General features: G+C 39.7%; 1 protein-coding gene across 1 annotated transcript; it reads left to right on the top strand.

Moving 5' to 3' along the window:
- The first annotated feature begins 462 nt into the window (after positions 1-462).
- LOC125138453 (butyrophilin subfamily 2 member A2-like) lies at positions 463-26,745 on the top strand. The gene is made up of 13 exons (XM_047819769.1): positions 463-744; positions 988-1,338; positions 1,572-1,850; positions 2,048-2,149; positions 12,438-12,470; positions 12,800-12,826; positions 21,737-22,087; positions 22,533-22,811; positions 23,008-23,109; positions 23,702-23,734; positions 24,130-24,162; positions 24,486-24,512; positions 25,004-26,745. Exons 1-13 carry the CDS (start codon positions 669-671, stop codon positions 25,543-25,545), a joined length of 2,235 nt encoding a protein of 744 aa, XP_047675725.1. The 5' UTR covers positions 463-668; the 3' UTR covers positions 25,546-26,745.
- Positions 26,746-27,300: the final 555 nt, after the last annotated feature.

The following is a 27,300-nucleotide window of genomic DNA, read 5'->3' as shown; positions in this document are numbered from 1 at the left end:
ATAGATAGATAGATAGATAGATAGATAGATAGATAGATAGATAGATAGTTTCTGTTTCTTTTCTGAAAACACAGAACCATTACAGGTGGTCGGTCCAGAAGAGCCTCTTGTTGCTGTAGCTGGTGAAGATCTGGTTCTGCCCTGTTTTATCAAACCCAACACTAGTGCTGTGGACATGACAGTGGAGTGGATGAGAATAGAGAAAGTGGCCTAAATCTCACTCATATTGAACACCATTGTAGGTACACCAAATAAATAATCGACATGTCCATTAAAAAGGTTTAAATAAAAACAGACAACTTGCAATGCAATTACAAAATAAATGTAGAAATAATTCTGTACACTTTATGTAATATTAAGTGTTCTATAAATCCTTCTGGGTGGATTATAGCGATAATAAATGAGTGAGCAGTTTACTTTAAATATTACAGCGTCTGGTTGTTGCAACGTGTACTGTAGGAAAAGTAGTTACCTTAATGTCCACACTCAAAACAGGAAAACACGTTTAGGGTACAAAGGTTTGGTGCAAGAAAACGAAAGCAACAGCAACATACTGTACAGACCTGTCGGTGTAATTTAGCATTTTATTAAGTAAATAACAAATAATTATTCATTATTTTCAGGTTTTGAGATGTAATTGGTAGCTTGTGAAACAGACCTGAGGAATAATGATCAACATTCATTCAGCGACGTGTATTTGTGTGACTCTCCTGACTGTCTACAACTTTATGGAATCTCAATCCGGTAACACATTTTGTGTGTGTTTGTCTGTGTGTCTGTGTGTGTGTGTGTGTGCGTGTGTATATATATATATATATATATATATATATATATATATATATATATATATATATATATATATATATATATACATGCACACACACACATACACAGTATAGAGAGAGAGAGAGAGAGAGAGAGAGAGAGAGAGAGAGAGAGAGAGATTGATATTGATATTAAGTTTCTGTTTCTTTTCTGAAAAAACAGAACAATTACAGGTGGTTGGTCCAAAAGAGCCTCTCGTAGCTGTAGCTGGTGAAGATCTGGTTCTGCCCTGTTTTATCAAACCCATCACCAGTGCTGTGGACATGACAGTGGAGTGGTTCAAACTCTATGTAGAAGACTCATTAGTGCATCTCTTTAGGGATCATGAAGACAAAAATGAAGCTCAGGCTCAGTCCTATAGAGGAAGAACATCACTGTTTAAAGAGGAGCTACAGAAAGGCAACGCTTCACTCAAACTCTCAGATCTCAGAGTCTCTGATGAAGGAGAATATAAGTGTTTTGTTGAGGACAAATCCTGGTACGATGACATCACTGTGAAGGTCATTGTAGAGGGTAAGAACATGTTGTATGATGAAAGTTTAACAAAATTACAGAAAAATTAAATTTTGCCTTGTCTTGGTTTTAGTATTTAGTGTTGAACCTCTGTTGGGAAGATTTAATTACTGTTGTTCTATTATTATTATTATTATTATTATTATTGATGTTTTCTTTTCTAATTGATGTTTATTACTGTCTGTTTGTATCATTAAATGCTAATATTATTATTTTTTCATTATTGTCTGTAGCTCAGGGAAGCCACCCGGTGATAATGATGGAGAGTTTTGATAACTCAGGAGGGATTAATCTAGTGTGTGAGTCCAGAGGCTGGAACCCTGAACCTGATGTTCTGTGGCTGGACAGAGAAGGAGTCACTCTGACTGCTGAAGATACACAGATACACAGAGACACTGAGGGCTTCAGTGTGAAAAGCCGCATCGCTATTTATGATTATAGCAACTCTAACAGGTTTTACTGCAGACTTCAGCAACAACATCACATGATGGAGACAGAGATTATCATCAATAGTAAGTGACTCAAATAAAACATTTAGATTTAGATTGTAACATTCTACTGTAATCATTACTGTATTTTTTTTTTTTTTTTTTTTTTGCTTTTAATGACATCTGTTGGTGATTTGACTGCAGTTCTTTCTGTAAGAGTGTATTTTTAGTTATTAAATAACGATTGTAAAAATAACTTAGAGACATTATTGTAATTTCAGGTGAAGTCTTTGGTGTTTGGAAGTGGGCTGTCAGCATTTCAGTTGTAACATGTCTTTTTCTTGTTGGATTGATACTAACTCTGCTTTTTGGCTACAAGAAAGGTAATATTTCTATCATTTTCCAAAATCCTCAGATTCTATTAGAACAATTTCTGGGCAGCTCAGGTCATGTGTCCAGATTTGTCCTAAACAATAAGGATGTGGTGAAAATAAGAGTCACCAAAACTTAATAGTATACTATGTAATTCAAATAAATAATAAAATAAATAAACAAAACTACCTTATTTTCCATTTACATTATGCCACATAAATGTGTCTTGGTGAATCGGATATCAATCTGTTCTTTTTACTTCCGCCTGGATGCAAATATATTTTACCTCATTTCCGGGGTAATTGAAATGGAACACGCTTTGGTGTATGCGCATTAATAGAATGCACATAACTTTCTATTAACATAAGCAAATTCATTTTCAGATGGTGCCCTTATAGCAACATGAGAGCAGTCAATTGCGCCGATTACATTTGGGATACCAGACATTGCTGCAAATTGCATTTTACCTCATTTCCGGGGTAATTGAAATGGAACACGCTTTGGTATATGCGTTTGCTACAAAAAACAGCATTTACTGTTTGCTGCATTTTCGCTGGCAGCAGCAGTGCATTTTAAGACCAAACGAGACACCTGGGTGAAAGATCGGAGCCAGCACTGGTGGGAAATATTTGTTTATGGCACAATGTACGATTCGCGAGTCACCTGCGAGTGACGTACTTCCGTTTGGGAGGAGTATAGCGCTGACGTATGTGGCTTGAACAACCACATGCATTTACACCTGTCCAGGTTCATCTGACATAGAAACCGTTTTGGAGGGCATTTAGACCTGGGGTCTCATTTATAAAACTGTGCGTAGGATCCCTACTAAATGTTTACGTACGCCAAGTGGTGTAGTCTACGTGATACGCAGGTATACGCCGTATACCCATTAGGAAAGACCAAGGATTTCCGTATACCCACTTAAAAAGTGTGAGGATACATACAGAGCCGGATTAAATAAATGGACTACACTAGGCAGGCTGCATTTTTTGGGCCCCCCTCCATCGATGTTATTTATGAATTGAAATCTGAAACTTACCAAAGTTACTAATAAAAGTTAATTCACATTTTACATAGCCCAGTCTTTAGTTACAAATTGGTTATGTTGTATATTAAACAATCTATCACATTGGTGTCAAACCCTGGCCTGGTGTAATTATATTTGGCCTGCAAGATCATATCAAATGTGCATTACAGCTGGCTAGCCGCATGCTCCGCTAATACTACAAATCCCAGAATGCCTTGCCACTGTATTGACGCGTAATCACGAACAGCAAGCGCCCCTCATTCTCTGTTGACAGTCGTTAACAACCATGTTACAGTCACTTCGGGCAAGTTAATTCCACCCTCCGCAAAAATGGCCAAACGAAAGATGGACAATAGGAGCTTTCAAGACAGGAGGGAGGCAGATTATCTGTTCACCAATATAAAGGACAGACCAGTTTGTCTTGTGTGCTAACGGAGCTAACGTGTCTGTAAGGAAAGAATATAACATAAGAAGACACTATGACACGAAACATTATGAGAAGTATAAGGACCTGGACGTAAAGCAGAAGCTCCAGAAGGCGGAGAAGATGAAAAAAAGTCTGGTTTCCCGGCAGTCTATGTTCATGAAAGCAAAATCAAAAAGTGAAGCTGCTGTAAAGGCTGTAAAGCTTTATTGTGGCAGCAGAGATTGCAAAATCTGCCCGGCCCTTAAATGAGGGAGAGTTTGTCAAAAAGTGTATAGTCAAAGTTTGCGAAATGAACACCAGTGATGTGTCTTTTATTTAGAATTTAATTTCTTATGTGATTGTAATATCAAGTTCTGGTTGTTCCAAATCCTGTGTTTAAGCAAAACTAAAGTTGTTATCATATGAAAAAGGTTGAACATTACATATCAGTTGCAGTTAATTTTTTCAATAAATATTCAGTTTGGCCCGTGACTTTATCTCAGTTTTATATTTTGGCCCACTGTGAATTTGAGTTTGACTCCCCTGATCTATCAGACTATTTTTTGATATTCATTATTTATACGTCATTACACGGGCGCCACAGTGTCTTCTGCCGCATCTGCCTCCGCGTCTTCCGCCACATTTCCCGCCACATCTTCCACCGCGTTTACAGCTGTCAGACAGCTGCCTGACAGAAACTTTTGCAAAGCCCCCCGCTGTCTCTTCTTTTGTTCTTCTCCATTTTTTTTTTCTTTTTACGTTTTGCCGCACCCGAAAGCATCTTCAAAGTCAGCCTACTACTCAAAACACACCTGCCTGCTATATTTGTTGCCCCGCTCTGACGTCTGACCGCCGCTGACATCTCCTCGGACTTAACTGGCTGGAGCCTCTATATAAATACAGTCTATGGTTTAAATAAACATCGTCACTATTTTTATTTAATTAATAAATAATGAAATAAATTGTAGATAGGACATTTGTACATTTTATTTTTATTATTATTATAATGGATTACTCATTTTTGCCTTTGTCAGCCAGAGACCCTTTTTTGTATTTTTGCTTATTTCATTTGTGGATCAGTCCTATTTTTCTGACATTTTGGTGGGATTTATTTTTTGGTTTTTCCTTCTGTGGACTTAAGGGCCTTGTTGGATTATTCATTTGTTTTCTTCAAGATTTTTTCCTGGACTCGCTCTTCTTGATTTTGTTTGTGGATACTTCTCTTAGTCTCTTGTTGGAACATTTTGCTTGGCCTGTTTTTTCTGTGACTATTTGTTTCTGTGTTGGATTATTCCCTGACATTATTAACATTCCCTTATTAAATCTATTTTTTGTGGAAGTCGTATGTGTTCTGCATTTTTGGGTCCATACCCCCCTGCACCCTGACAGTACAATCTGGCCAACCATGGACTCAGCAGAAGCACCAGACTTGCCCACTATTCTCTCGAACCTATCACAATCTTCTGCAGCCCATGAGAAGCAGTTACAGGATCTCACCAAAGTCACTCATGAACTCATACGACGTGTTGGCTCTCTTTCCAGTCCTGCTGCCTCAGCCCCCACACTACCCGAAACTCCTCCAGTCATGCCCCCGGTCCGAGAGCCACATCTGCTACCTCCTGAACGCTTCAATGGTGAACCAGGATTGTGCCGAGCCTTCCTCATGCAATGTGCGGTCGTCTTTGAGCTCCAACCCTCCTCTTTTCCCTCAGAGCGCTCCAGAGTGGCCTACATTATCTCCCTCCTGTCTGGCAAGGCAAAGTTGTGGGCCACTGCAGAATGGGAACGGCAGTCACCCATCTGCTCCTCAGTCGAAGCTTTCTCCTCTGAATTACGGAGGGTTTTTGACACCACGCTCCCGCAGCAAGATGCGGCCCGGACACTGTTCGAGACTGCACAGGGAAGCTGTTCGGTGGCAGAGTATGCAGTCGGGTTCCGCACAGCCGCGGCTGATAGTGGATGGAATCCCACGGCTCTCTATGACGCCTTCTATCGAGGACTCTCTCCTGAGCTTAAGGACGAACTTGCTGGCCGGGAGCTACCCCGTGGATTGGATGATCTCATTTCTCTAGCCACTCGAGTCGACCGAAGGATCCGGGAGCGAAGGGCTGAGAGAACTCCTCAGCATGTCTGGAGAACTACCCCTCGCCCCAGCTTTTCTCCTCTGCCAAATTCCCCACAACCCTCATCCTCTGCCACACCCATGGAAATTGGTCGGTGGCACATTCCAGCCAGTGAGAAGGAGAGGCGCATGGTCAACGGACTATGCCTATACTGTGGACAGGCTGGGCATATGGCCTTCTCTTGCCCGGCAAAAGGTCAGGCTTGCCATTGAGCAAGGGGGCAGTGGTGAGCCAACAGCACTCAGTCCCTTCTAAGCCTCTTCTAAAGCTTCGGATCACGCTTGACAGCCAGACTCACGACTTGGCGGCCTTTTTAGATTCAGGAGCTGATTCACAATTCATGGACCGTGAACTGGTACATCAACTGGGTATTGAGACTGAACGTTTGCCTTGTTCACTCATCGTTCGTGCCCTGGATGGTCATATCCTCCATCAGGCCACTCATCGCACCAAGCTGCTCCAAGTCACCATAGCAGAACATCATCATGAGAGGCTGTCATTTCTGGTCATTGCTTCCCCTCAGACACCTGTCATGTTGGGCTTCCCATGGCTTTGCCAACACAATCCTCATCTGGACTGGAGCAGTGGGTGTGTCCTTAAGTGAGGTACCCATTGTCAATCTCACTGTCTCCAGCCCCCTGCACCCAGTCCCTCCTCTGACCCCAATGATTCTCCGGACCTCAGTTCAGTGCCGCCTGTTTTACCATGACTTCAAGAGGGTTTTCAGTAAAGCACAGGCCTCCTCCTTACCCCCCCACCGACCATTCGATTGCGCCATTGATCTCCTTTCTGGGACTTCTCCTCCTCGTGGTCGTCTATTCAGCCTCACAGGGCCAGAAAGGGAGGCCATGACTACATACATTCAGGAATCACTGGCTGCTGGTCTTATTCGTCCGTCCTCCTCCCCGGCTGGAGCCGGGTTCTTCTTTGTCGGTAAGAAGGATGGTTCACTGCGACCCTGCATTGACTATCGGGCACTTAATGCCATAACAATTAAGAACCGATACCCACTGCCTCTTATGTCTTCTGCTTTTGAACTGCTCCAGGGGGCCACTATCTTTTCCAAACTCGATCTCCGGAACGCCTATCATCTGGTGCGCATCAGGGAGGGTGATGAGTGGAAGACTGCTTTTAACACTCCCACTGGTCATTATGAATATCTTGTCATGCCGTTCGGCCTCACCAATGCCCCGGCGGTGTTTCAGGCGCTGGTAAACGACGTGCTACGGGAGATGCTTAACCAGTACGTCTTTGTCTATCTCGACGATATACTCATCTTTTCCCGTTCCCTGGAGGAACATCAAGTGCATGTCTGGACCGTGTTGCAACGCTTGCAGGAGAATCATTTGTTTGTAAAGGCTGAGAAATGCGAGTTTAATGTTAAACAGACCACCTTCCTGGGGTTTGTTCTCTCAGTAGGAAGCATCCAGATGGATCCAGTTCGTATTACGGCAGTCAAGGATTGGCCACGCCCTAGGTCACGCAAGGAGCTTCAAAGGTTCTTAGGATTTGCCAACTTTTATCGGCGATTTATACGGGGCTTCAGTGCGTTTGCCGCCCCTCTCCATCGGCTCACCTCCACTCTTCAGACCTTCACCTGGAACTCGGAGGCTGAGCTGGCCTTTAATAGGCTTAAGGAGCTCTTCACCTCTGCCCCCATATTGACTCTACCTGATCCAGCCCTCCAGTTTATCGTTGAAGTCGATGCATCTAATCAGGGGGTAGGAGCCGTTCTCTCTCAGAGGTCATCCAAGGACAATCGGGTCCACCCCTGTGCCTTCTTCTCTCGCCGTCTCACCCCAGCAGAACGGAACTATGCCATTGGGGACCGGGAGCTTCTGGCTGTTAAACTCGCCCTTGAGGAGTGGCGTCACTGGTTGGAGGGGGTGAATCAACCTTTTATTGTTTGGACCGACCACCGCAACTTGGAATATCTCAGAACGGCCAAACGTCTGAACGCACGGCAAGCTCGCTGGGGTCTCTTCTTTGGCCGGTTTAACTTCACCCTGTCTTATCGTCCAGGATCCAAGAATGGTAAACCTGATGCCCTGTCACGCTTATACTCCCCAGAAGAGGAGGATTGTAGCACCGAAAGTGTCCTTCCCACTTCAGTGACCGTCCGGATTCTTCAACTGGATATCGAGAGAAAGGTCCGTCAGGCCACCTCTGGGCAAGGCACTCCCAGCAATTGTCCTGCAAACAGACTTTTTGTCCCCAATAGTCTACGCTCCCAGGTTCTCCAGGGATGTCATTGCTCGCCTTTGTTCTGTCACCCCGGTGTGTCCCGCACCTTGGCAACCGTTCTGGTGGCCCACCCTCCGCCGGGACGTTCGCCAGTTTGTGGGGGCATGTACCACCTGTGCTCAACATAAGAGCTCTCATACTCCACCTGCTGGGTTCCTTCGTCCTCTTCCTGTCCCTCGTCGACCGTGGTCTCACATTGCCGTGGATTTTATTACTGGATTACCTCCCTCGGCTGGCCAGACCACCATCCTCTCTGTCATGGATCGGTTCTCGAAGATGGTGCACTTTGTATCATTACCCAAGCTCCCTTCTGCCAAGGAGACTGCTCTGCTCCTCCTCCAGCACGTCTTTCGACTGCATGGCTTGCCTAGGGACATTGTTTCTGATCGAGGACCTCAGTTCACATCAGGATTCTGGCGAGAGTTCTGTCGACTACTGGGGGCCTCAGTCAGCCTGTCATCTGGATTCCACCCCCAGACCAATGGTCAGGTTGAGCTTGTAATCAAGATTTGGAGGCAGGTCTTCGCATCTTATGTGCTGAGCAACCTGAGTCCTGGTCCACCAAGTTGGTATGGGTGGAGTACGCCCACAACTCTTTGCCCTCCTCAGCCACAGGCATGTCTCCGTTCCAAGCTGCTTATGGATACCAACCACCTCTTTTTTCATCCCAAGAATTCGAGGCTTCTGTCCCCTCTGCTCTCGCCCTAGCCAAACGTTGCCGTCACACCTGGAGAAGAGCTCGTGAGGTGCTTCTTAAGTCCTCACAGAACTATGCCCGGTGGGCTAACAGCAACCGGCGTCCGGCACCTAAGTACCGTGTCGGCCAAAGGGTATGGCTATGCACCAAGGACCTTCCTATCAAGGGGTCTTGTCACAAGCTCACTCCTCGCTTTGTCGGACCATTCCCCATCGCCAAGATACTCAACCCAGTAGCCGTACGTCTCAAGCTTCCTAGCAGCTTACGTATACATCCCACTTTCCATGTGTCTCGCCTCAAGCCCGTTCAGGCCTGCTTTTTGGTTCCCTCCTCCAGACCCCCTCCACCCGCCCGGTTCATTGATGGGGGCCCTGCATTCACTGTCCGGCGCCTCCTACGCTCCAGGCATCGTGGGAGGGGTATACAGTACCTGGTCGATTGGGAAGGCTATGGCCCTGAGGAGCATTCTTGGGTACCAGCTCGTCACATCCTTGATCCTGACCTCATCACCGAGTTCCACAGATTGCATCCCGACCAGCCTGGTCGGTCGTCGTGAGACGCCCATAGGAGGGAGGGTACTGTCATATTTTTCCTACCCTGTCAGATGTTATACGCCCACTTCCGGGCGGCAGCCATCTTGGCTGTGGCACTTCCGGGTTACACTAATTTATAATCCACCTCACTATATAAGCACGCGGTCTGCAAACACTCCTTGCCAGATTGTCTCATCGCGTTACCGATCGTGTATGCCTTTCCGGCCTGTAAGTTTCACTTTCATTTTTCCGTGTTGGATTTCAGCCGGGTGTGTGTCAAACCGTGGATTTTCCCTTTTGTTATTTTTTGGATTACTCATTTTTGCCTTTGTCAGCCAGAGACCCTTTTTTGTATTTTTGCTTATTTCATTTGTGGATCAGTCCTATTTTTCTGACATTTTGGTGGGATTTATTTTTTGGTTTTTCCTTCTGTGGACTTAAGGGCCTTGTTGGATTATTCATTTGTTTTCTTCAAGATTTTTTCCTGGACTCGCTCTTCTTGATTTTGTTTGTGGATACTTCTCTTAGTCTCTTGTTGGAACATTTTGCTTGGCCTGTTTTTTCTGTGACTATTTGTTTCTGTGTTGGATTATTCCCTGACATTATTAACATTCCCTTATTAAATCTATTTTTTGTGGAAGTCGTATGTGTTCTGCATTTTTGGGTCCATACCCCCCTGCACCCTGACAGTTTATTGTTCACTCTTAAATGTACATTGAAAATTGACAGCTGATAAAACCTGTGCTCCAGGTCCCATATTCATAAATGTAGCTCTTAAAGGTATAGTTCACCCAAAAATGAAAATTGTCATTTTTCAAAATATCATCTTTGGTGTTAAACAGAAGAAAGAAACTCATACAGTTTTGGAACAAATTGAGGGTGAGGAAATAACACAATTTTCATTTTTGGGTGAACTATACCTTTAAGAGCTATATTTAGCTTTAAATGTTATATGAATATGGGACCTGGAGCACAGGTTTTATCAGCTGACTGTCTTTTGTTGCTTATAATAAATTGGAATGTTGATAACACATAAGCAGTCTTTAATAATACTCTAAATTACATGTAGATGCATATTTTATGCATTAGTGAGTGTGGTGGTGCCTATGGGGGGTCATTCTAGGATGGGTGCGTATGAGGCTGGGAGGGGGGAAAAATCACAGTATACTCACTACAAAAAAACTAGACTACACCACTGCGTACGCCCAAAAGCCAAAAATGGTGTATGTAAAAAAAAATCCGCTTTATAAAACCGTGCGTACGCACACCTGTACGCAATGTTCCCTTTATAAATCACATATCACCCGCAGATGTGCGTACGTGAACCAGCCTCAAATCCCGCCCTGTACACGCCCATTTTTAACCATGAATAGTCAATGCAAATCACTGCGCGGGCACGAGAGTGGACTTCGTTATAATGAGTTTCCTCTGTGGTCTGCGTGTTTAAAAATGGGGTGAGGAGCCAGAGTCTCAGGGGTAGGCACTGTCACCTGCAGGTTATAATTATATTTTATTTATTATATAATTATATATATAAAAGCAACATTGTTATAATTATATTAAAAACAAAATTGTTACATTTTCTACTTTTTAATATTGTTAAACTCACCAAGAAGCCAGCCATCATGTACTGCCTTCTTGGTGAGTTTAACAATAGTAAAAAGTAGAAAATGTAACAATTTGGTTTTTAATATAATTATAACAATGTTATTTAGTTTTAGTTTTTTTATATAAATAATTTACCTGTCTGCCAATTCCTGCTGGAATCAGCCGGTTGCCAAGAACCCCAGAGTGGTGAGGACTTGTATTTGGACTGGGATTGCATGGTTCCGATGTGTTGCTCTCTCTAATACTGGACCCAATTCAACACATAGATCTAAGAGCTCAGCTCTAGGGAATCTAAATCGGCTTATTAGCCAGTGTAAGAAAGTTTCTCCAGAAGCTCATCTGTGTCTGTCTGTTGAGGATTTTAGGAGCGCTCCGGAGCACTGAGAGAACAAACGACACGAGTGAAATCAAATCTAGTTTAGTCCAAACAGCTGCTCAGCGAACTGAGCTTCAGAACAGAATATATATGCAATGGAACAAGCTGTGGTGTATGAGATAAGGTGGGGGGGTGGGGTTCCAACATAGATAGGGGTATGCAAGAATGCTGCTTCCTCACAACTCTTATCCAGGCATTGAAGGTCAGGAAGCCTGTACATGAGCAAAGAGGAACTGAATGTCCTGCGAGTAAGGGCAGCAGATCAGCCTATCTTGTCTTCTTCATACTGTCAAGATAGAGCACTAAAAGAACAGGACAGACTCAAACCAAGAACATTAAATCAGAAGAGGTTAAGATGACATATAACACAGAAATACATTTCAACAGCCAGTCATCATAATGGGCCAGGAAATCACCATGGTCCTTGAAAACTCGTTCTCTCCTTATTCTGCCATTGGCGTAGTCCTCCAACAGTGCCAGCAGTGTCATCATGAAGCATCACATACCCGGGTCACCGGAGGATTTATGTTTCTAGCAATTAGACTGATCGTTAACACCCTGACAAAATCACAAAATTAATTTGTGGGTGAAAATTTAAGATGAAATTGTTATAGTGAGCACATGCTTCTTCATCATGGTTTTGTAATGAACACCGTAATATTTAGGACCGATGATGAGTAGCGATTGTGCCTCATGACTGTATTTGCAGACTTTGACATTTTATGATGTACATGAAGGAAAATGTTTCGTTTTTGCACTGTGCTCTGCAGTTCTCTAATAAAAGGGTATTTCATGCTATTCTGTATCACATGTAGTCGTGCCATCTCCTCCTGCGTTCCCGTTGTGGACAATGTGACTGTAAGGCAGCGCTGAATATTTATTCATTCATTCATTCATCTTCTACCGCTTATCCGAACTACTCGGGTCACGGGGAGCCTGTGCCTATCTCAGGCGTCATTGGGCATCAAGGCAGGATACACCCTGGACGGAGTAGAGCTGATTATTATTAGTATTATTTTATTTTTAATACATTTTGAATTACATTTTAATAGATGTATATAGCCTAAAACAATCGGCACAAATAACACTGTTGGATTTAATCTTCATGATAAGGTGAAGATAATTATTTAATAAATATATAACATCAGAGGACAGTTACATTTTATAACTGCAATCTGATTGTGTTGTCTATTCACCTTTTTACTACATTACACTCCTGAATCTATTTTATAGTTTTATTTGTGTAAAACTTACACAAAATACTCCACTGTTTTATCTGTTTCAGCCTCAGAACGTCAACAGGAGAAGCAACATGCAGGTAAGAATGAACTCTGTGCTTTTATATTATGTAATGATTATATAATTGAATTAAATCATAAAGGTAACTGGGAGGCTCTTACACTGTATGGGCCTTTTTGACAGAGACAGTTTAACATGGTGAAGGTTCATAGGAAGATGCAGTTTGGGGCGGAAAGCAGAAACATTCTCATGTATATTTAAGTTAAAGCAAACACTTTCTGAAAATATCTACTGAAGGAATGTGTTAAATATTGTGGTAATTTAAATATAGTTCTATTTTATCAGTTTGTATTTTTGGTCTGCAGTAGACATATTTAAATCTTAATTATGTTATTGTTGTGTCATAAGTACTTCTAAAGAAGAAGATGTTTAGAGGTAAGAACTATTTTAACTTCAATGTTGTAAAATCAGAGTCTTTCCCGTGTGTGTGATTTATCAGAAATGTGATCAAAAAGCATTATTTACTTACCCCCAACTCTCCCATACAAACACACACCCACACACATAATATAATCTTTCTCTTTAACAGCTTTTCACATTCAGAATACCAGGCACGTTGTTTCTCTGAATGAATAATTAGTTTTGTTGTGTGAACATGGTGTGTGTTTCTCTCAGTGGATGTGACTCTGGATCCTAATTCAGCTCATCCTCAACTCATCCTGTCTGATGATGGAAAACAAGTGACACGCGCAGACACACCACAGGATCTCCCTGATTCACCACAGAGGTTTAATTATCCCTCTGTTCTGGGAAATCAGAGTTTCTCCTCAGGGAGATTTTATTATGAGGTGCAGGTCAGTGGGAAAACTGACTGGATATTAGGAATCGTGAGAGAGAACATTGAAAGGAAGGAGTGGATTACACGGTGTCCTCAGAATGGATTCTGGACTGTGTGGCTGTGGAATGAGAATCAGTATCAGGCTCGTGCTGATCCCCCTGTCTCCCTCACACTGAGAGAGAAGGTGGAGATTGTGGGGGTGTTTGTGGATTATGAGGAGGGTCTGGTCTCCTTTTATGATGTGAAGTCCAGATCTCATATCTACTCTTTTACTGGTCAGTCTTTCACTGAGAAACTCTATCCATACTTCAGTCCTTGTAATCATAGAGGAGCTCGAAATTCAGCACCACTGATCATCACTGCTGTCAATGAATAAATATCTTTTTTGTTTTGTATTCAGTCATTTTTTTGTAATGTTTTTAGCTTTTTTCCACAAATGGCTAAAATGGTACATTCAAATGTACAGCATGATTATAGACTACATAACTACAATAAATTATCTAGTCTGTCTGGTGACTGGTTCCACCATCTCGCAGAGTAAGAGGCAAGTATACCACAAGACTCTTCTCTGTTCTGGCACCAAGGTGGTGGAATGAACTTCCCCTAGAGGTCCGGACAGCTGAGTCACTGACTATTTTCAAGCGGCGGTTGAAGACCTGCTTATTCAGGAAACACTTCAACTAGCACTTCTTTCCAAATCTTTTGCATTTAAAAAAAAAAAAAAACCTTTTTCATGTAACTTTGAACAAATGGTATCTTAAGTGATAAGTGTTAACCTAGTGAACCAGCATTAATGTATTCAATGTTAGAGATTTAAGCACTTTTGTACGTCGCTCTGGATAAAGGCGTCTGCCAAATGCTGCTTTAAATGTAAATGTGCAATTCCAAATATAATTTAAATATTATAAAGTTATAATATTTATTAAGTCTGTATTCATCAATAGAGACTTTTGTATGTTGCCCTGGATATGGGTATCTGTAAAAGTAAAGATAAATGCTATAGCAGAGCTTTCTTTTACATAGCATACAGTCTTCCAATTAGTGTTCGGGACTCAAAGACCTGATTGCCAGCAGGGAAAATGTGTGGTGCACAAATGAGAGCAAAAATATGATACAGACCTGTTATTTTGTTTTGTTTTTAACATATTTTAACATTTACTGAGAAAATAACACCAAATGAGTTTTTGAGACGAGATCAATTGATGAGATGCACCTAGTGTAAACTGAATAATGTTGTTTTTGATAATGATACTTCAGGAATGTTTTTGTGTGTGACTCTCCTGACTCTCTGCAACTTTATGGAGTGTGTGTGTGTGTGTGTGTGTGTGTGTGTGTGTGTGTGTGTGTGTGTGTGTGTGTGTGTGTGTGTGTTTGTGTGTGTGTATGTGAGTTCGCAGTTAAACCAGATCTTTCAGAAAGCAGGTTAACATTGATGCACATAGACTTTAGGGAGTGAAGAATTAAAGGTGCTTTCACATCTATAGTTCGGTTCATTTGGTCCGGACCAAACGCGTACCGAGACCATGAAGGTTTTTTCTGTTAGAGGCAATAGGACAGGATCGAGTGTCCTATAATAAAAGTTCAGTCGATACCAATCAAATCAATAAATCGATCAATCAATTAACAAAATAATGGCTTTCAAATAAAGCATACAGATCATCTACCCATTTTAATTGTGCATTTGTAATGACTTAAAAATGCTTCAAGGTTCAATTATTTGGCCAGATCCAGTGATTACAGAGAGCAATTAAGTAAAAATTCTATAGTAAAATTAATTGATTAGTGCAGGTCATTGTGATCTGATGTGATTGGTGTTCACATTTGAAATGTCAATATTATTAATATTTTTTCAATAGTAAGATGAAGTAAAATACTAATATTTGGTTGTTAGAGACTCCCTTTCTGATAGGAAACATTTACATTCTTTAAAAACACTTTTAAGTTTTATTTGGCTTAATTCTGTCTATTCAAACTTTATCACCATTTTAAACACAAACAGTTTTAATGGAATACCTGGAAATTTAGTTAAACTGCGGTGGAGGGAAGAGGAGTAAGAAATGAAGTAGTAGGATTGAAGGGTCCAGAATTATATTATATATAAAGACACAAGACAATATAATGTACAGTAAAGAAAATCATATACACTTCACAGTGCTCCAGAGGATGGCTTTCCTTTTGAATCTGTTTCCTCTCAATTCTTCTTCTTCAGATCGTATCAGATCGTTTTTCCTTTCCTTTTCCTTTCCTTTTACTTGTTCATCAAGGATAAATATAAATTGTAATAAATAAATAAAAATCCTGTAAAGGTCCATTGTTAAAAGTGGTATAGAATTAAAATGTAATTGAATCCGAATGAAACATACAATACAACTGAATATGATGACACAAAGTTTGATTAAAAAGGAGAGCTGTCTGTCAATAGTAAAATCTCACTCGTGTTGAATGGCTTTGTAGGTAAACCAAGTAAATTATCAACATTACATTAAAATGTTTCAATTAAAAAAATGTCACTACAAAATGAATTTAGAAAATGCTATGAACTATGTGGAATTTGAAGTACTATATAAATCCTTCAGGGTGGAGTGAACGGTTTACTTTAATACTACAAATATTGCACCATGTAGGAAAATGAGTTTCCTACATGCAGGACCGGCCCAAGGGGTTATTGATCCCCAGGCAAGACCATGTAAATGGGTCCCATTGGTGTAAAAATAGTCATAACACTGCAATTTGACAAGTGAAATTAAAACACAAAAATGACAATTTATATATTCATGTGTAGAATTTTTTGTTAAGTGCAACATATTAGTGCAACAACTGTAGTCCAACAGATGTTTACATAATCCATTCTAACTGCATCTGATAAGACAGAGGGCCAGTCAGCTGGATCAAGTAGTGAAGCTTGCATGACTTCAGTACATTTACAAATGACTATAGTACATTTTTTTAGTATCTAAGAATTTTACCACAGTATACTATAGAAATGATATTGTATAATACTGTTGTTTTTTTTTTTTTCATGTGGGTTCATTTTTAGTGTGATGGACAGTTTTTATGTTTTTAATGTAGCCCTCTCTCCAATAAATGTGGCTCAAATGTGAGAATTAAGTCTAGGGAAATTTACAAATCAACAATAACCTGGAGAGAGACACATTTCTAAATTATACTATTCCTATTAATCACGACACCCAGATCTCAGATATTCACTTGATGTTTGTGTTTACCTCCAAATTGACAAATATTCAAAGAAAGAAAAATTAACTCAACAAATGTATTTATTTGTTTTCCTCAGAACTATTTTGTCTCTGTGTATTTTTTTCCTTTTTGTGTGTTCCTTTAAATAATCAAATAATTAAATTTGCACAGTCACTCACCACAACAGTAGATCTCAAAAACGTAACCCCAAAAGAAATGAAGAAAGAAAAAAACAATTGTCACTGTACTCTCAAATTTTACCCAGCTGGGATTTTCAATACACAGATGCCGCGCTAGTTGGAGCTCTTTTTATGCAAGGCCGATGTACTCACGAAACAGAGGAAAATTGAAATTCCAATTTCAGGATGACCACCTCCAATTCTCACATTCAGACGAGATGATAAACAGCATCCGGGACATTTTCCATGACAACGATGAAAGGAACCGCGATGAACTCCTCCCTCCTTGAACGGGTTTGATGCATCCGCGAGATTCAACACAGAACTCCCGATTTTGACTCGTCGAATTCAATTTCTTAAGCACACTAAGCACGCATTTGACAAACTCCACACACCACTGTAGTACCTTTGAACTGAATTATTAAATTAAACACGGGTATAATCTTCCGGTTTACGAACGAAATATAGCTAGAAACTGTAACACTGAACTGAAAAAAAACAAACGCGGGAATATTCTTCCGGACAATTTGTAGATCTGAATCTAACAAAACAAATAAATATATGAGAGTATCTCACGTGCAGATCCTCGTGCTAGCTTTCTTCCGTAGCTCTGACTCACGAGTTGAAATGCACGCAGACTGTCGCTGAAATCTCTCAAACTCCAAAAGTTACACCCACAACTCTTCACAGATAAACTGTCACTCAGAATGTCCGTGAGCCTTGACTAATATCAGTTTTTCTCCAAACCGACCAATTTTCCATGTCAAACTCAACTTTTTTTCCCGCGCAATATCCTCACTTCCCGTGTTAACCAAAAACTGCACACCCCCGTGTCCGTTTTTTTCTCTAACCCCCCCCCTTGAACTTGAGAGGTCAAAATCCACATCTCTCATAGGACAGAAAAGAAATGATGTTTTCAGAAAACGCAATAATCCAGTTTTTTTTCAATATCTTACATACACACACATTTGAAAATTCCTTTAGAAATATGACTTAGAAAAATAAATAAATAAATAAAATAAATAAAAACATTTGTCAGCGTATGTGTGCCTTATGTCAGACCCAAAACACACACACAAAATAAAACAGTTAAAGATTCAGAAATCCAAAGATTTCGTCAGGGTTCTACATTAAATTAGCATACACATTTAAACAATGTAAAGTAGCACATACCTTTACTTTTAGCTTGCTTTTCTTCCTCTACTTTTCACCTTTTCTCTTTTCAGCACCTGAAAGATACCGTTTTGATGCCATAGATTGCCTACCATGGCAACCTCACTAAAATAAGTCTTATTTTTTATCTGAAAGATGTAACATGATCATTACTTTGTTACCTGATACTACCTTACCGATAATCCTAAATGTTTTATTTCCAAGCATGGGCAATGAGACGTATTTTGATACCTCTGCAATTGCGTCATTAACATTATGCAAATTAGCCCACTCTGCTCCTATTTTGTAATGTTTTCTGTATTTATTTATACATTAACATTTACATTTACAGCAGCATTTGGCAGACGCCCTTATCCAGAACGACATACATAATTGCGTAAATCTCTAACATTGAATACATTAATGCTGGTTCACTAGGTTACATACTTAAGATACCATGAGTTTAAAACATTTGTTCAAAGTTACAATGAAAAAGTGTCAAAGGTTGTATTTATTTATTTATTTATTTATTTTAAATGCAAAAGATAAGGAAAGAAGTGCTAGTTGAAGTGTTTCCTGAATAAGTAGGTCTTCAACCGCCGCTTGAAAATAGCCAGTGACTCAGCTGTCCGGACCTCTAGGGGAAGTTCATTCCACCACCTTGGTGCCAGAACAGAGAAGAGTCTTGTAGTATACTTGCCTCTTACCCTGAGAGATGGTGGAACCAGTCAAGCAGTGCTGGTAGATCGGAGGTTGCGGGGTGCAGTGTGAGGAGTGATGAGGGCTTTGAGGTAAGAGGGAGCTGGTTCATTTTTGGCTTTGTAGGCCAGCATCAGTGTTTTGAATCGGAGGTGTGCAGCTACCGGAAGCCAGTGGAGGAATCGCAGCAGCGGGGTGGTATGCGAGAACTTTGGCAGGTTGAAAACAAGCCGTGCAGCTGCATTTTGGATCATTTGCAGAGGATGAATTTTCGTTCATAGGTAGACCTGCCAGCAGTGCATTGCAGTGATCCAGTCTAGAAATGATTGAACAAGTACCTGAGCAGCCTGTTTGGACAAAAATGGCTGAATCTTTCTAATGTTGTAGAGAAGAAACCGACATGAGCGAGTCACATTAGCAACATGAGCGGAAAAGGACAGTTGATTGTCCATGGTTACCCCAAGTTTGCGAGCTGTGGCTGAAGGGGAGATCTGAAGGGGAGATTTATACTGTTGTTTCGTATTTATTGTCATTTTACTGTCGATTGTTGTGTTGGGAGTTTATAGAGTTTGTTAAGTCTGTTGTTAAATCCCTGTGGGGTTTTTAATCTACCTTTTTTGTGATCCTTATGTTAATCAATAGGGTCCTTGCGCACGCAGCGCGTATTACTTGTTGATCGCGTTTTTGAGGATTGTGAAATTTCTAGATTATTTTTATGATTTATGGGCCCTCGTCTTTTCGTTGCTCTCCAGGCAATCGCCTGTATTGCTTGTTTGATGGGCTAGCCCTGCCTACATATGAGAAAAGAATATATTGTTTTCCGGGAAAGTTGTGTACTATCTGCTTAACTCACTTTGTTCTAGAGTAGTGTGATTCGAATTTTGTTATATTCTATACCATTTTTGATCTTATAGTGTTGGTCTTTGCTTAGCTGTTCTCTCAGCTTATTAATCAGGAGTAGTTTCAGTCTCCCTTAAGGTGGGCAGGGCTTTCTCAGAAAGTGGTTTGTAAGTATCTCTCTAAGTGTCTAGTACTGTTTGATATATTCAACCATACCTTATGTATTATATCGTGCAGTGCGCTTATACAAATGTTTAATAGTGCCTGCTTAGAGGAGGAGGGATTTTCCTGGGGTGGTGGGTTCTTCTTCTGTGTGTTTGACTGATGAAGGCTGTGGCCAGCACGGCTGTTGTTAAATAAAGAGTAAACAGTCTACATACCTGTTTCCTCCCTTCACCTCGATGCACGTCATATATATAATTTCAAACGAAAATACTACACCTTAAATCTCATTCTTGGTTGACTCCAGATATGTGCCTCAAACCCATCTCTGTACTCAATTCCTACTGTCACAGACACTCTCGTCTACAGAGCAGAGGTCACAATTCCAGTAACCTCAGCTACCCTCTTCTGTTGTGTAAGTCTCAAACAGTGGTGGTAGGTGGGCTCTGGAATTGTCAGTCTGCTGTAAAGAAAGCTGATTTTATCTCTGCTTTAACTTCCCATTACTCCATTGATTTTCTTGCACTAACAGAAACCTGGATATCCCCACAGAACACTGCTACACCAGCTGCTTTATCCTCTGCCTATGCTTTCTCTCACTCAACACGAGAAACAGGTAGGGGTGGTGGTACAGGTTTATTGTTGTCAGATGGTGCTTTACACATCTCATCTTGTCTCATTTAACCATTTCCTCTTTTGAATCCCATGCCATTTCTCCAGTCAACCTTGTTATCATTGTTGTCTACCGCCCTCTTGGTCCCCCATGAGGCTTCCTAGAAGAAATGGACACACTGCTTGGTGCTTTCCCTTCCGATAGCTCCTCTCTGACAGTGCTTCAGTCTTCTTCCCTCCTGACTCTTCACAACTCATTCGCCCTGGCACTCAACAGCTACATCCCCACACACAAACGAGCCAATGTCCTGGACCTGGTTTTCACCTGTCCTTCTCCAGCTAGACATGACTGTTACCCCACTACACGTCTCCGATCATCACCTGGTATCCTTCACCATCACTCTCCCTATCCTTTCCGGGGAAGTCGTGGCCTAATTGTTAGAGAGTCTGACTTGTAACCCGAAGGTTGTGGGTTTGAGTCTCGGGCCGGCGACGACTGAGGTGCCCTTGAGCAAGGCACCTAACCCCCCAACTGCTCCCCGGGCGCCGCAGCATAAAGGGCTGCCCACTGCACCAGGTGTGTGTTCACGGTGTGTGTTCACTGCTGTGTGTGTGCACTTTGGATGGGTTAAATGCAGAGAACAAATTCTGAGTATGGGTCACCTTACTTAGCCATATGTCACGTCACTTTACTACCTAAAACTACCTCTCACCCCCTTGATCTTACCCGCTGCAACCTTCACTCTGTCTCCCAGCACTGCTCGACTGGTTCCACAATCTCTCAGGGTAAGAGGCAAGTACACTACAGGACTCTTTTCTATTCTGGCACCAAGGTGGTGGAATAAACTTCCCCAAGAGGTCCCCACAGCTGAGTCACTGGCTATTTTCAAATGGCGATTTAATACTTATTCAGGAAACAGTAGCACTTCTTTCCCTATTTTTTGCATTTATTTTAAAAAAATAAAAATATATAAAAAAATTTGAAACTTTTTCATTGTAACTTTGAACAATGTTTTAGACTCATTGTATCTTAACTATGTAACCTAGTGAACCAGCATTAATATATCCAATGATAGAGACTTAAGCACTTATGTACGTCGCTCTGGATAAGGGCGTCTGCCAAATGTAAATGTAAATGTAAATGTAAATGAGTTTCCTCAAAATGCAGGAAAAAAGGTCCAACACAAAGGTGTGGCTCAACAAAACGAAAGCGACAAAAAATTACACACCTGTCAGACAAAGAAAGCCTTTTAGCGTAATTTACTTTTATTTATTAAGAAAATAACACAATTGTAAATAACAATTATTTACAATTATTAACAATTGTTTGCGTTTTTGAGATTGATGTTTTTAAGCTTGTGAAACTGAAGGAATAGTGAATCATTCAGAGATGTTTATTTGTGTGACTCTCTTGACGCTCTACTTTATGGAACCTCAATCAGGTAACATAGATGTGTGTGTGCGCTTGTGCGTGCGTGAGCGTGATTGCGTGCGTGCGCGCGGGCGTGTGTGTGTGCGTGCGAATAAACCTTGCTTTCATCAAACACTTTTGCAACAAATTAAATGGAATTAAAACAATTAAATTTAGCTCACATGGGTCAGTAAGCTCTGTCCTGTTAGATAGATAGATATTAATATTAAGTATTTGTTATTGTTCTGAAAATACAGAACAATTACAGGTGGTTGGTCCAGAAGAGCATCTTGTTGCTGTAGCTGGTGAAGATTTGGTTCTACCCTGTTTTATCAAACCTAACACCAGTGCTGTGGACATGACAGTGGAGTGGATGAGAATAGAGGAAGTGGCTTCATTAGTGCATCTCTATAGGGATCATGAAGACAGAAATGAAGATCAGGTGCAGTCCTACAGAGATAGAACATCACTGTTTAAAGAGGAGCTACAGAAAGGCAATGCTTCACTCAAACTCTCAGCTCTCCGACTTGCTGATGAAGGAGAATATAAGTGCCTCATTGAGGAAAAATCCTGGTATGATGACATCACTCTTCATGTTATTGTTGAGGGTAAGATCCACTTCTGCAATGAAGCTTTAAATACTGAATGTTATACTTAACATAATTAATTTTTAGTGCATTCATCTACCAGTTTTAAAATCTGTAGGTGTTCACTCACTGACTGTCTAATCCAAGGTTTCCATCCATGATCCTAGAGACCCCCTGCCCTACAGGAAGGGCTGTTAATTAGCTGATTAGATGTATTGGGAAAAGAGGAAAGATGCAGGAAAGATCAGGATAGAAATCTTCTGCAGTTATCTTTGTCAATTTCTCTATTCTTTCCATTTTATTATCTGACAATGGTATTAAGATCAGCATTTATTTATTTCACTTTGGACAGAAAACATGTGAAGAAAATATTCTCCAAATTAACAAAATATTCATTACATTATTGAATCTTCTAATTAACAGTTTAACATGTTTACACACAATTATTTTTCTTTATTGACTGTAGCTCAGGGAAGCCACCCAGTGATAATGATGGAGAGTTTTGATAACTCAGGAGGGATTAATCTAGTGTGTGAGTCCAGAGGCTGGAAACCTGAACCTGATGTTCTGTGGCTGGACAGAGAAGGAGTCACTCTGACTGCTGAAGATACACAGATACACAGAGACACTGAGGGCTTCAGTGTGATAAGCCGCATCACTATTTATGATTATAGTGACTCTAACAGGTTTTACTGCAGACTTCAGCAACAACATCACATGATTGAGACAGAAATTATCATCAATAGTAAGTGACATCAAATAAAACATTTAGATTGTAACCTTCTACTATAATTATTACTGCAGTTGTTTTTTTTTTTTGCATTTTATGACATCTGTTGGTGATTTGGCTGCACTTCTTTCTGTAAGAGTGTGTTTTTAGTTATTAAATAACTATTGTACAGTTTCTTAAAAATAACCTAGAGACATTTTTTTAATTTCAGGTGGAGTCTTTGGTGTTTGGAAGTGGGCTGTCAGCATTACAGCTGTAGCATGTGTTTTTCTTGTTGGATTGATACTAACTCTGCTTTTTGGCTACAAGAAATGTAATATTTCTATCTTTTTCATAAGTCCACAGATTCTATTAGAACAGAAAAGAGTGCATTCATTGTCAATGTCTAAGCAGCTCAGGTCATGTGTCCAGATTTGTCCTAAACACTAAGGTCCAAAACCTAATAGTATACTATATAATTCAAATAAATAATAAAACAAGTAAACAAAGCTACCTTTTTTTTAAGCAGAATTCCCAACACTTTTATAACATGATTTAACATTATTATTTTCATTACACACATTTACACTTTACTTTTTGCACATTCAGGTTCAGGTTCTGCTGACTCTGAGTTCACTCCATAGAGAGTTCTGTAAGAAAAGTAGAGATACAAACACAGTTACTGTACATTATATAACTTGTTTTCTATATGACTTAAAACAGACCTGTGACATCATATTTATCTTTGTGAGGTGAACATAATTATTTAATAAATATATATAACATCAGAGGACAGTTACATTTTATAACTGCAGACTGATTGAGTTGTCTATTTACCTTATCACTACATTATACTGCTGAATCTATTTTTTAGTTTTATTTGTGTAAAATTTAGACAAAATACTCATCGCTTTTATCTATTTTAGCATCAGACCTTCAGCAGGAGAATCACCATCTAGGTAAGAATGGACTCTGTGCTTTTATATTATGTAATGATTATATAATTGAATCAGTTTCAGGTTCAGGTTCTGCTGACTCTGAGTTCACTCCATAGAGAGTTCTGTTAGAAGAGTAGAGATACAAACACAGTCACTGTACATTACATGACTTGTTTTATATATTACTTATAAGAGACCTGTGACATCATATTCATCTTTGTTAGGTGAACGTAATTATTTAATAAATATATATAACATACATAAATATATATAACATAACAGAGGACAGTTACATTTTATAACTGCAATCTGATTGTGTTGTCAATTTACCTTATCACTACATTGCACTGCTGAATTTATTTTATAGTTTTATTTGTGTAAAATTTACACAAAATACTCAAAACATTCTGTTTTAGCCTCAGACCTTCAACAGGAGAAGCAATATGTAGGTAAGAATGGACTCTGTGCTTTTAAATTATGTAATGATTATTTAATTGAATTAAATCATAAAGGTAACTGGGAGGCTGTTACACTGTATGGGCCTTTTTGACAGAGACGCAGTTTAACATGGTGAAGGTTCACAGGAAGATGCAGTTTGGGGCAGAAGGCAGAAACATTCTCATGTATATTTTAGTTGAAGCAAAAAAAAAATCTACTGAAAACTAATTAAGGAATGTGTATTTTGTCATTTAAATATAGTTCTATTTTATTGGTTATATTTTTGGTCTGCAGTAGATTTATATGTTAATTATTTTATTATTGTGTTCATAAGAACTTTTAAAGAAGAAGACGTGTAGAGGTAAGAAATAGTTTAACTTCAATGTGGTCAAACCTTTCGTGTGTGTGTGTGTGTGTGTGTGTGTGTGTGTGTGTGTGTGTGTGTGTGTGTGTGTGTGTGTGTGTGTGTGTGTGTGTGTGTGTGTGTGTGTGTGTGTGTGTGTGTGTGAGGAAAATCTGTCAGAAATGTGTTGAATAATCATCATTTACCCCCAACAACCTACACAAATACACACACCTTTTGAAAAAGTTACATTTTATTACAGATTAGACTAACTATGAGATAGCGATATATATATATATATATATATATATATATATATATATATATATATATATATATAGAGAGAGAGAGAGAGAGAGAGAGAGAGAGAGAGAGAGAGAGAGAGAGAGAGAGAGAGAGAGAGAGAGAGAGAGACTAAGCAACTAAAAAAATCTTTGTCTCTAACAGTCACTGTTTCTGTGAATTAATAATTATTTTTGTTTTGTGAAAATTGTCTGTGTTTCTCTCAGTGGATGTGACTCTGGATCCTGATACAGCTCATCCTCAACTTACCGTGTCTGCTGATCGAAAACAAGTGACACATGGAGACACACGGCAGAATCTCCCTGATTCACCACAAAGGTTTAAATATCCCTCTGTTGTGGGACAGCAGAGTTTCTCTACAGGGAGATTTTATTATGAGGTGCAGGTCAGTGGGAAAACTGAGTGGACATTAGGAGTCGTGAAAGAGAACATTAACAGGAACGAGTGGATTGCACGAAATCCTCAGAATGGATTCTGGACTATAGGACTAAGGAATGAGTATCAGTGCAGTGCTTATGATATTCCCCCTGTTCCCTTCACACTGAGAGAGAAGGTGGAGATTGTGGGGGTGTTTGTGGATTATGAGGAGGGTCTGGTCTCCTTTTATGATGTGAAGCCTAGATCTCAAATCTACTCTTTCACTGCTCAGTCTTTCTGCTTAGAGAAACTCTATCCATACTTCAGTCCTCGATACAAAGAAGATGATAGAAATTCAGCACCACTGATCATCTCTGATGTTACTGAATAAATATCTGCTTTAAATTCTATAACATTTTAAACCTTTTTCATCTTGATATAATTATCTGTTTATTTATTTTAATTTTAGATAAATGTAAAATTAAACATAGAGTTTTTTAAGAATTGTGTTTAAGTGAACACTAATAATATACTTGTGTGAAATCAGCAAATAAAATCAGATTAAAGCCTTTATTAGATTTCTTGAAATCCTGTGAATACACAAGGATGTTAGTGGCTTATTTAGAGTTTATGTGCTGTTAATCTGATTCCTTTTAGAAACTCAGAAATAATGAAAGGATTTAGATACATCTTGAAGCTAAATTAGACACACCAGTGAAGCTTCCATCTCGGAAAATGCTACTTTATTTGTTCACTTTCTAGCTCTTTCACTTGAGTTGATGTTAAATAATATTATTTCCACCACAAACAAGTGGTGTTTTCAGGTTAAGATTCGGGTTAGTTTTCAGGTTAAGATACTGTTCAGTGATTATTTTCTCCTCAACATGATGTCAGTTTTTAGTGAATGTACTTAATATTTGATAAATGTTTAGTAAAGTTTGTTTTGTGATTGGATGTGTGGATGTCTTTGAATTAGAGCTGAATCTCTCCACAGACCTGCAGTTTTAACCTGGAGGATTTGGGGGATTCACTAACATACCTGTAGTCAGTAACTGTGACTACATTTGTCATTTAAAGATTTGTTATATTGCTGAATGTTTTTTTATGGAGAAGATACAGGTTTTTTTTTATTGTTTTTTTTTTTAATTAAAGTTTTATTCTCTTTCTTTTTCGTTGCACCAGTGAACATAAACAATAATATGGAGGATTGTCTCTAGATCCATTATGACCTTATAACAGGCCAGTGGAGGTCACTGTGACTGACATACTGGCTGTAGTTCACTCCACTTGCATCTGAGTCACTGTACAACCTTCATTAGAGTGGCTTAACAACTAAACACTGTGTTTGGGAAAATGACTAAGAAATCGCTATTGATCATTTTATAAGTAATAAACTGACAAAAATTACATAATGACAAACCTCACAGCTTTCCTGCAGCACTGAGTACTTATCTAAGTTTTCCTATGACCAGAGCTGTTCTGTGCTAATTACCTAGCTACACACCTGAACACTGTAATTCTAGCCCTTGATTTTGTTCCATGTTGTGTCCTTTCAATGTTGTGTCCATTTAACACAGTATAAATAAATAAAAGCCGATAATTCAGTTTGTGTTTGTCCACCAGGTGGCGATGTTGTATAAAAATTTCTATAGTCCCAAATCACTATGTATCTCAGAACTGATGCTGAGTACTGAAGAAATAGCATGAAGATCATCCATGGCCTAAAAGTCAGCAAATAGTATTGTCACATTGACGCAAACGTAAAATAAGGGTGTGTGTGTGTGTGTGTGTGTGTGTGTGTGTGTGTGTGTGTGTGTGTGTGTGTGTGTTTTATACTATCAGTACTGATCAATTCATCAAATATTTCATTTAAGGGCCTTGTTTATGGTCTTAAAATTACAGGAAATGCAACAGTTGTGCTCTTTTTTTAGGTTCATTTATAGCTGCTCATATAATAGTATCATGAGTGTAAACCCCATTTTACATCAAAAGCATTGTGTCCCGTATGCATCTGGTCATGAGGAATTCATTCATGTACTTTTCCGGCACTGATTTAGTAACATAACATAATGTGCAATTTCTTTCTTTCTTTCTTTCTTTCTTTCTTTCTTTCTTTCTTTCTTTCTTTCTTTCTTTCTTTCTTTCT

This window comes from Tachysurus fulvidraco, chromosome 1 (genome assembly GCF_022655615.1).
Source record: "Tachysurus fulvidraco isolate hzauxx_2018 chromosome 1, HZAU_PFXX_2.0, whole genome shotgun sequence".
Lineage (NCBI taxonomy): Eukaryota > Metazoa > Chordata > Actinopteri > Siluriformes > Bagridae > Tachysurus > Tachysurus fulvidraco.
This window is presented reverse-complemented; position numbering and strand designations above follow the sequence as displayed.

Coding starts and splice junctions, on each gene's coding strand:
- LOC125138453 (XM_047819769.1), top strand. CDS start 669: ATGATCAACATTCATTCAGCGACGTGTATTTGTGTGACTCTCCTGACT. Junction 23,110..23,701: donor GCTTTTTGGCTACAAGAAAT/GTAATATTTCTA, acceptor TATCTATTTTAG/CATCAGACCTTCAGCAGGAG. Junction 24,163..24,485: donor ACAGGAGAAGCAATATGTAG/GTAAGAATGGAC, acceptor TGTGTTCATAAG/AACTTTTAAAGAAGAAGACG.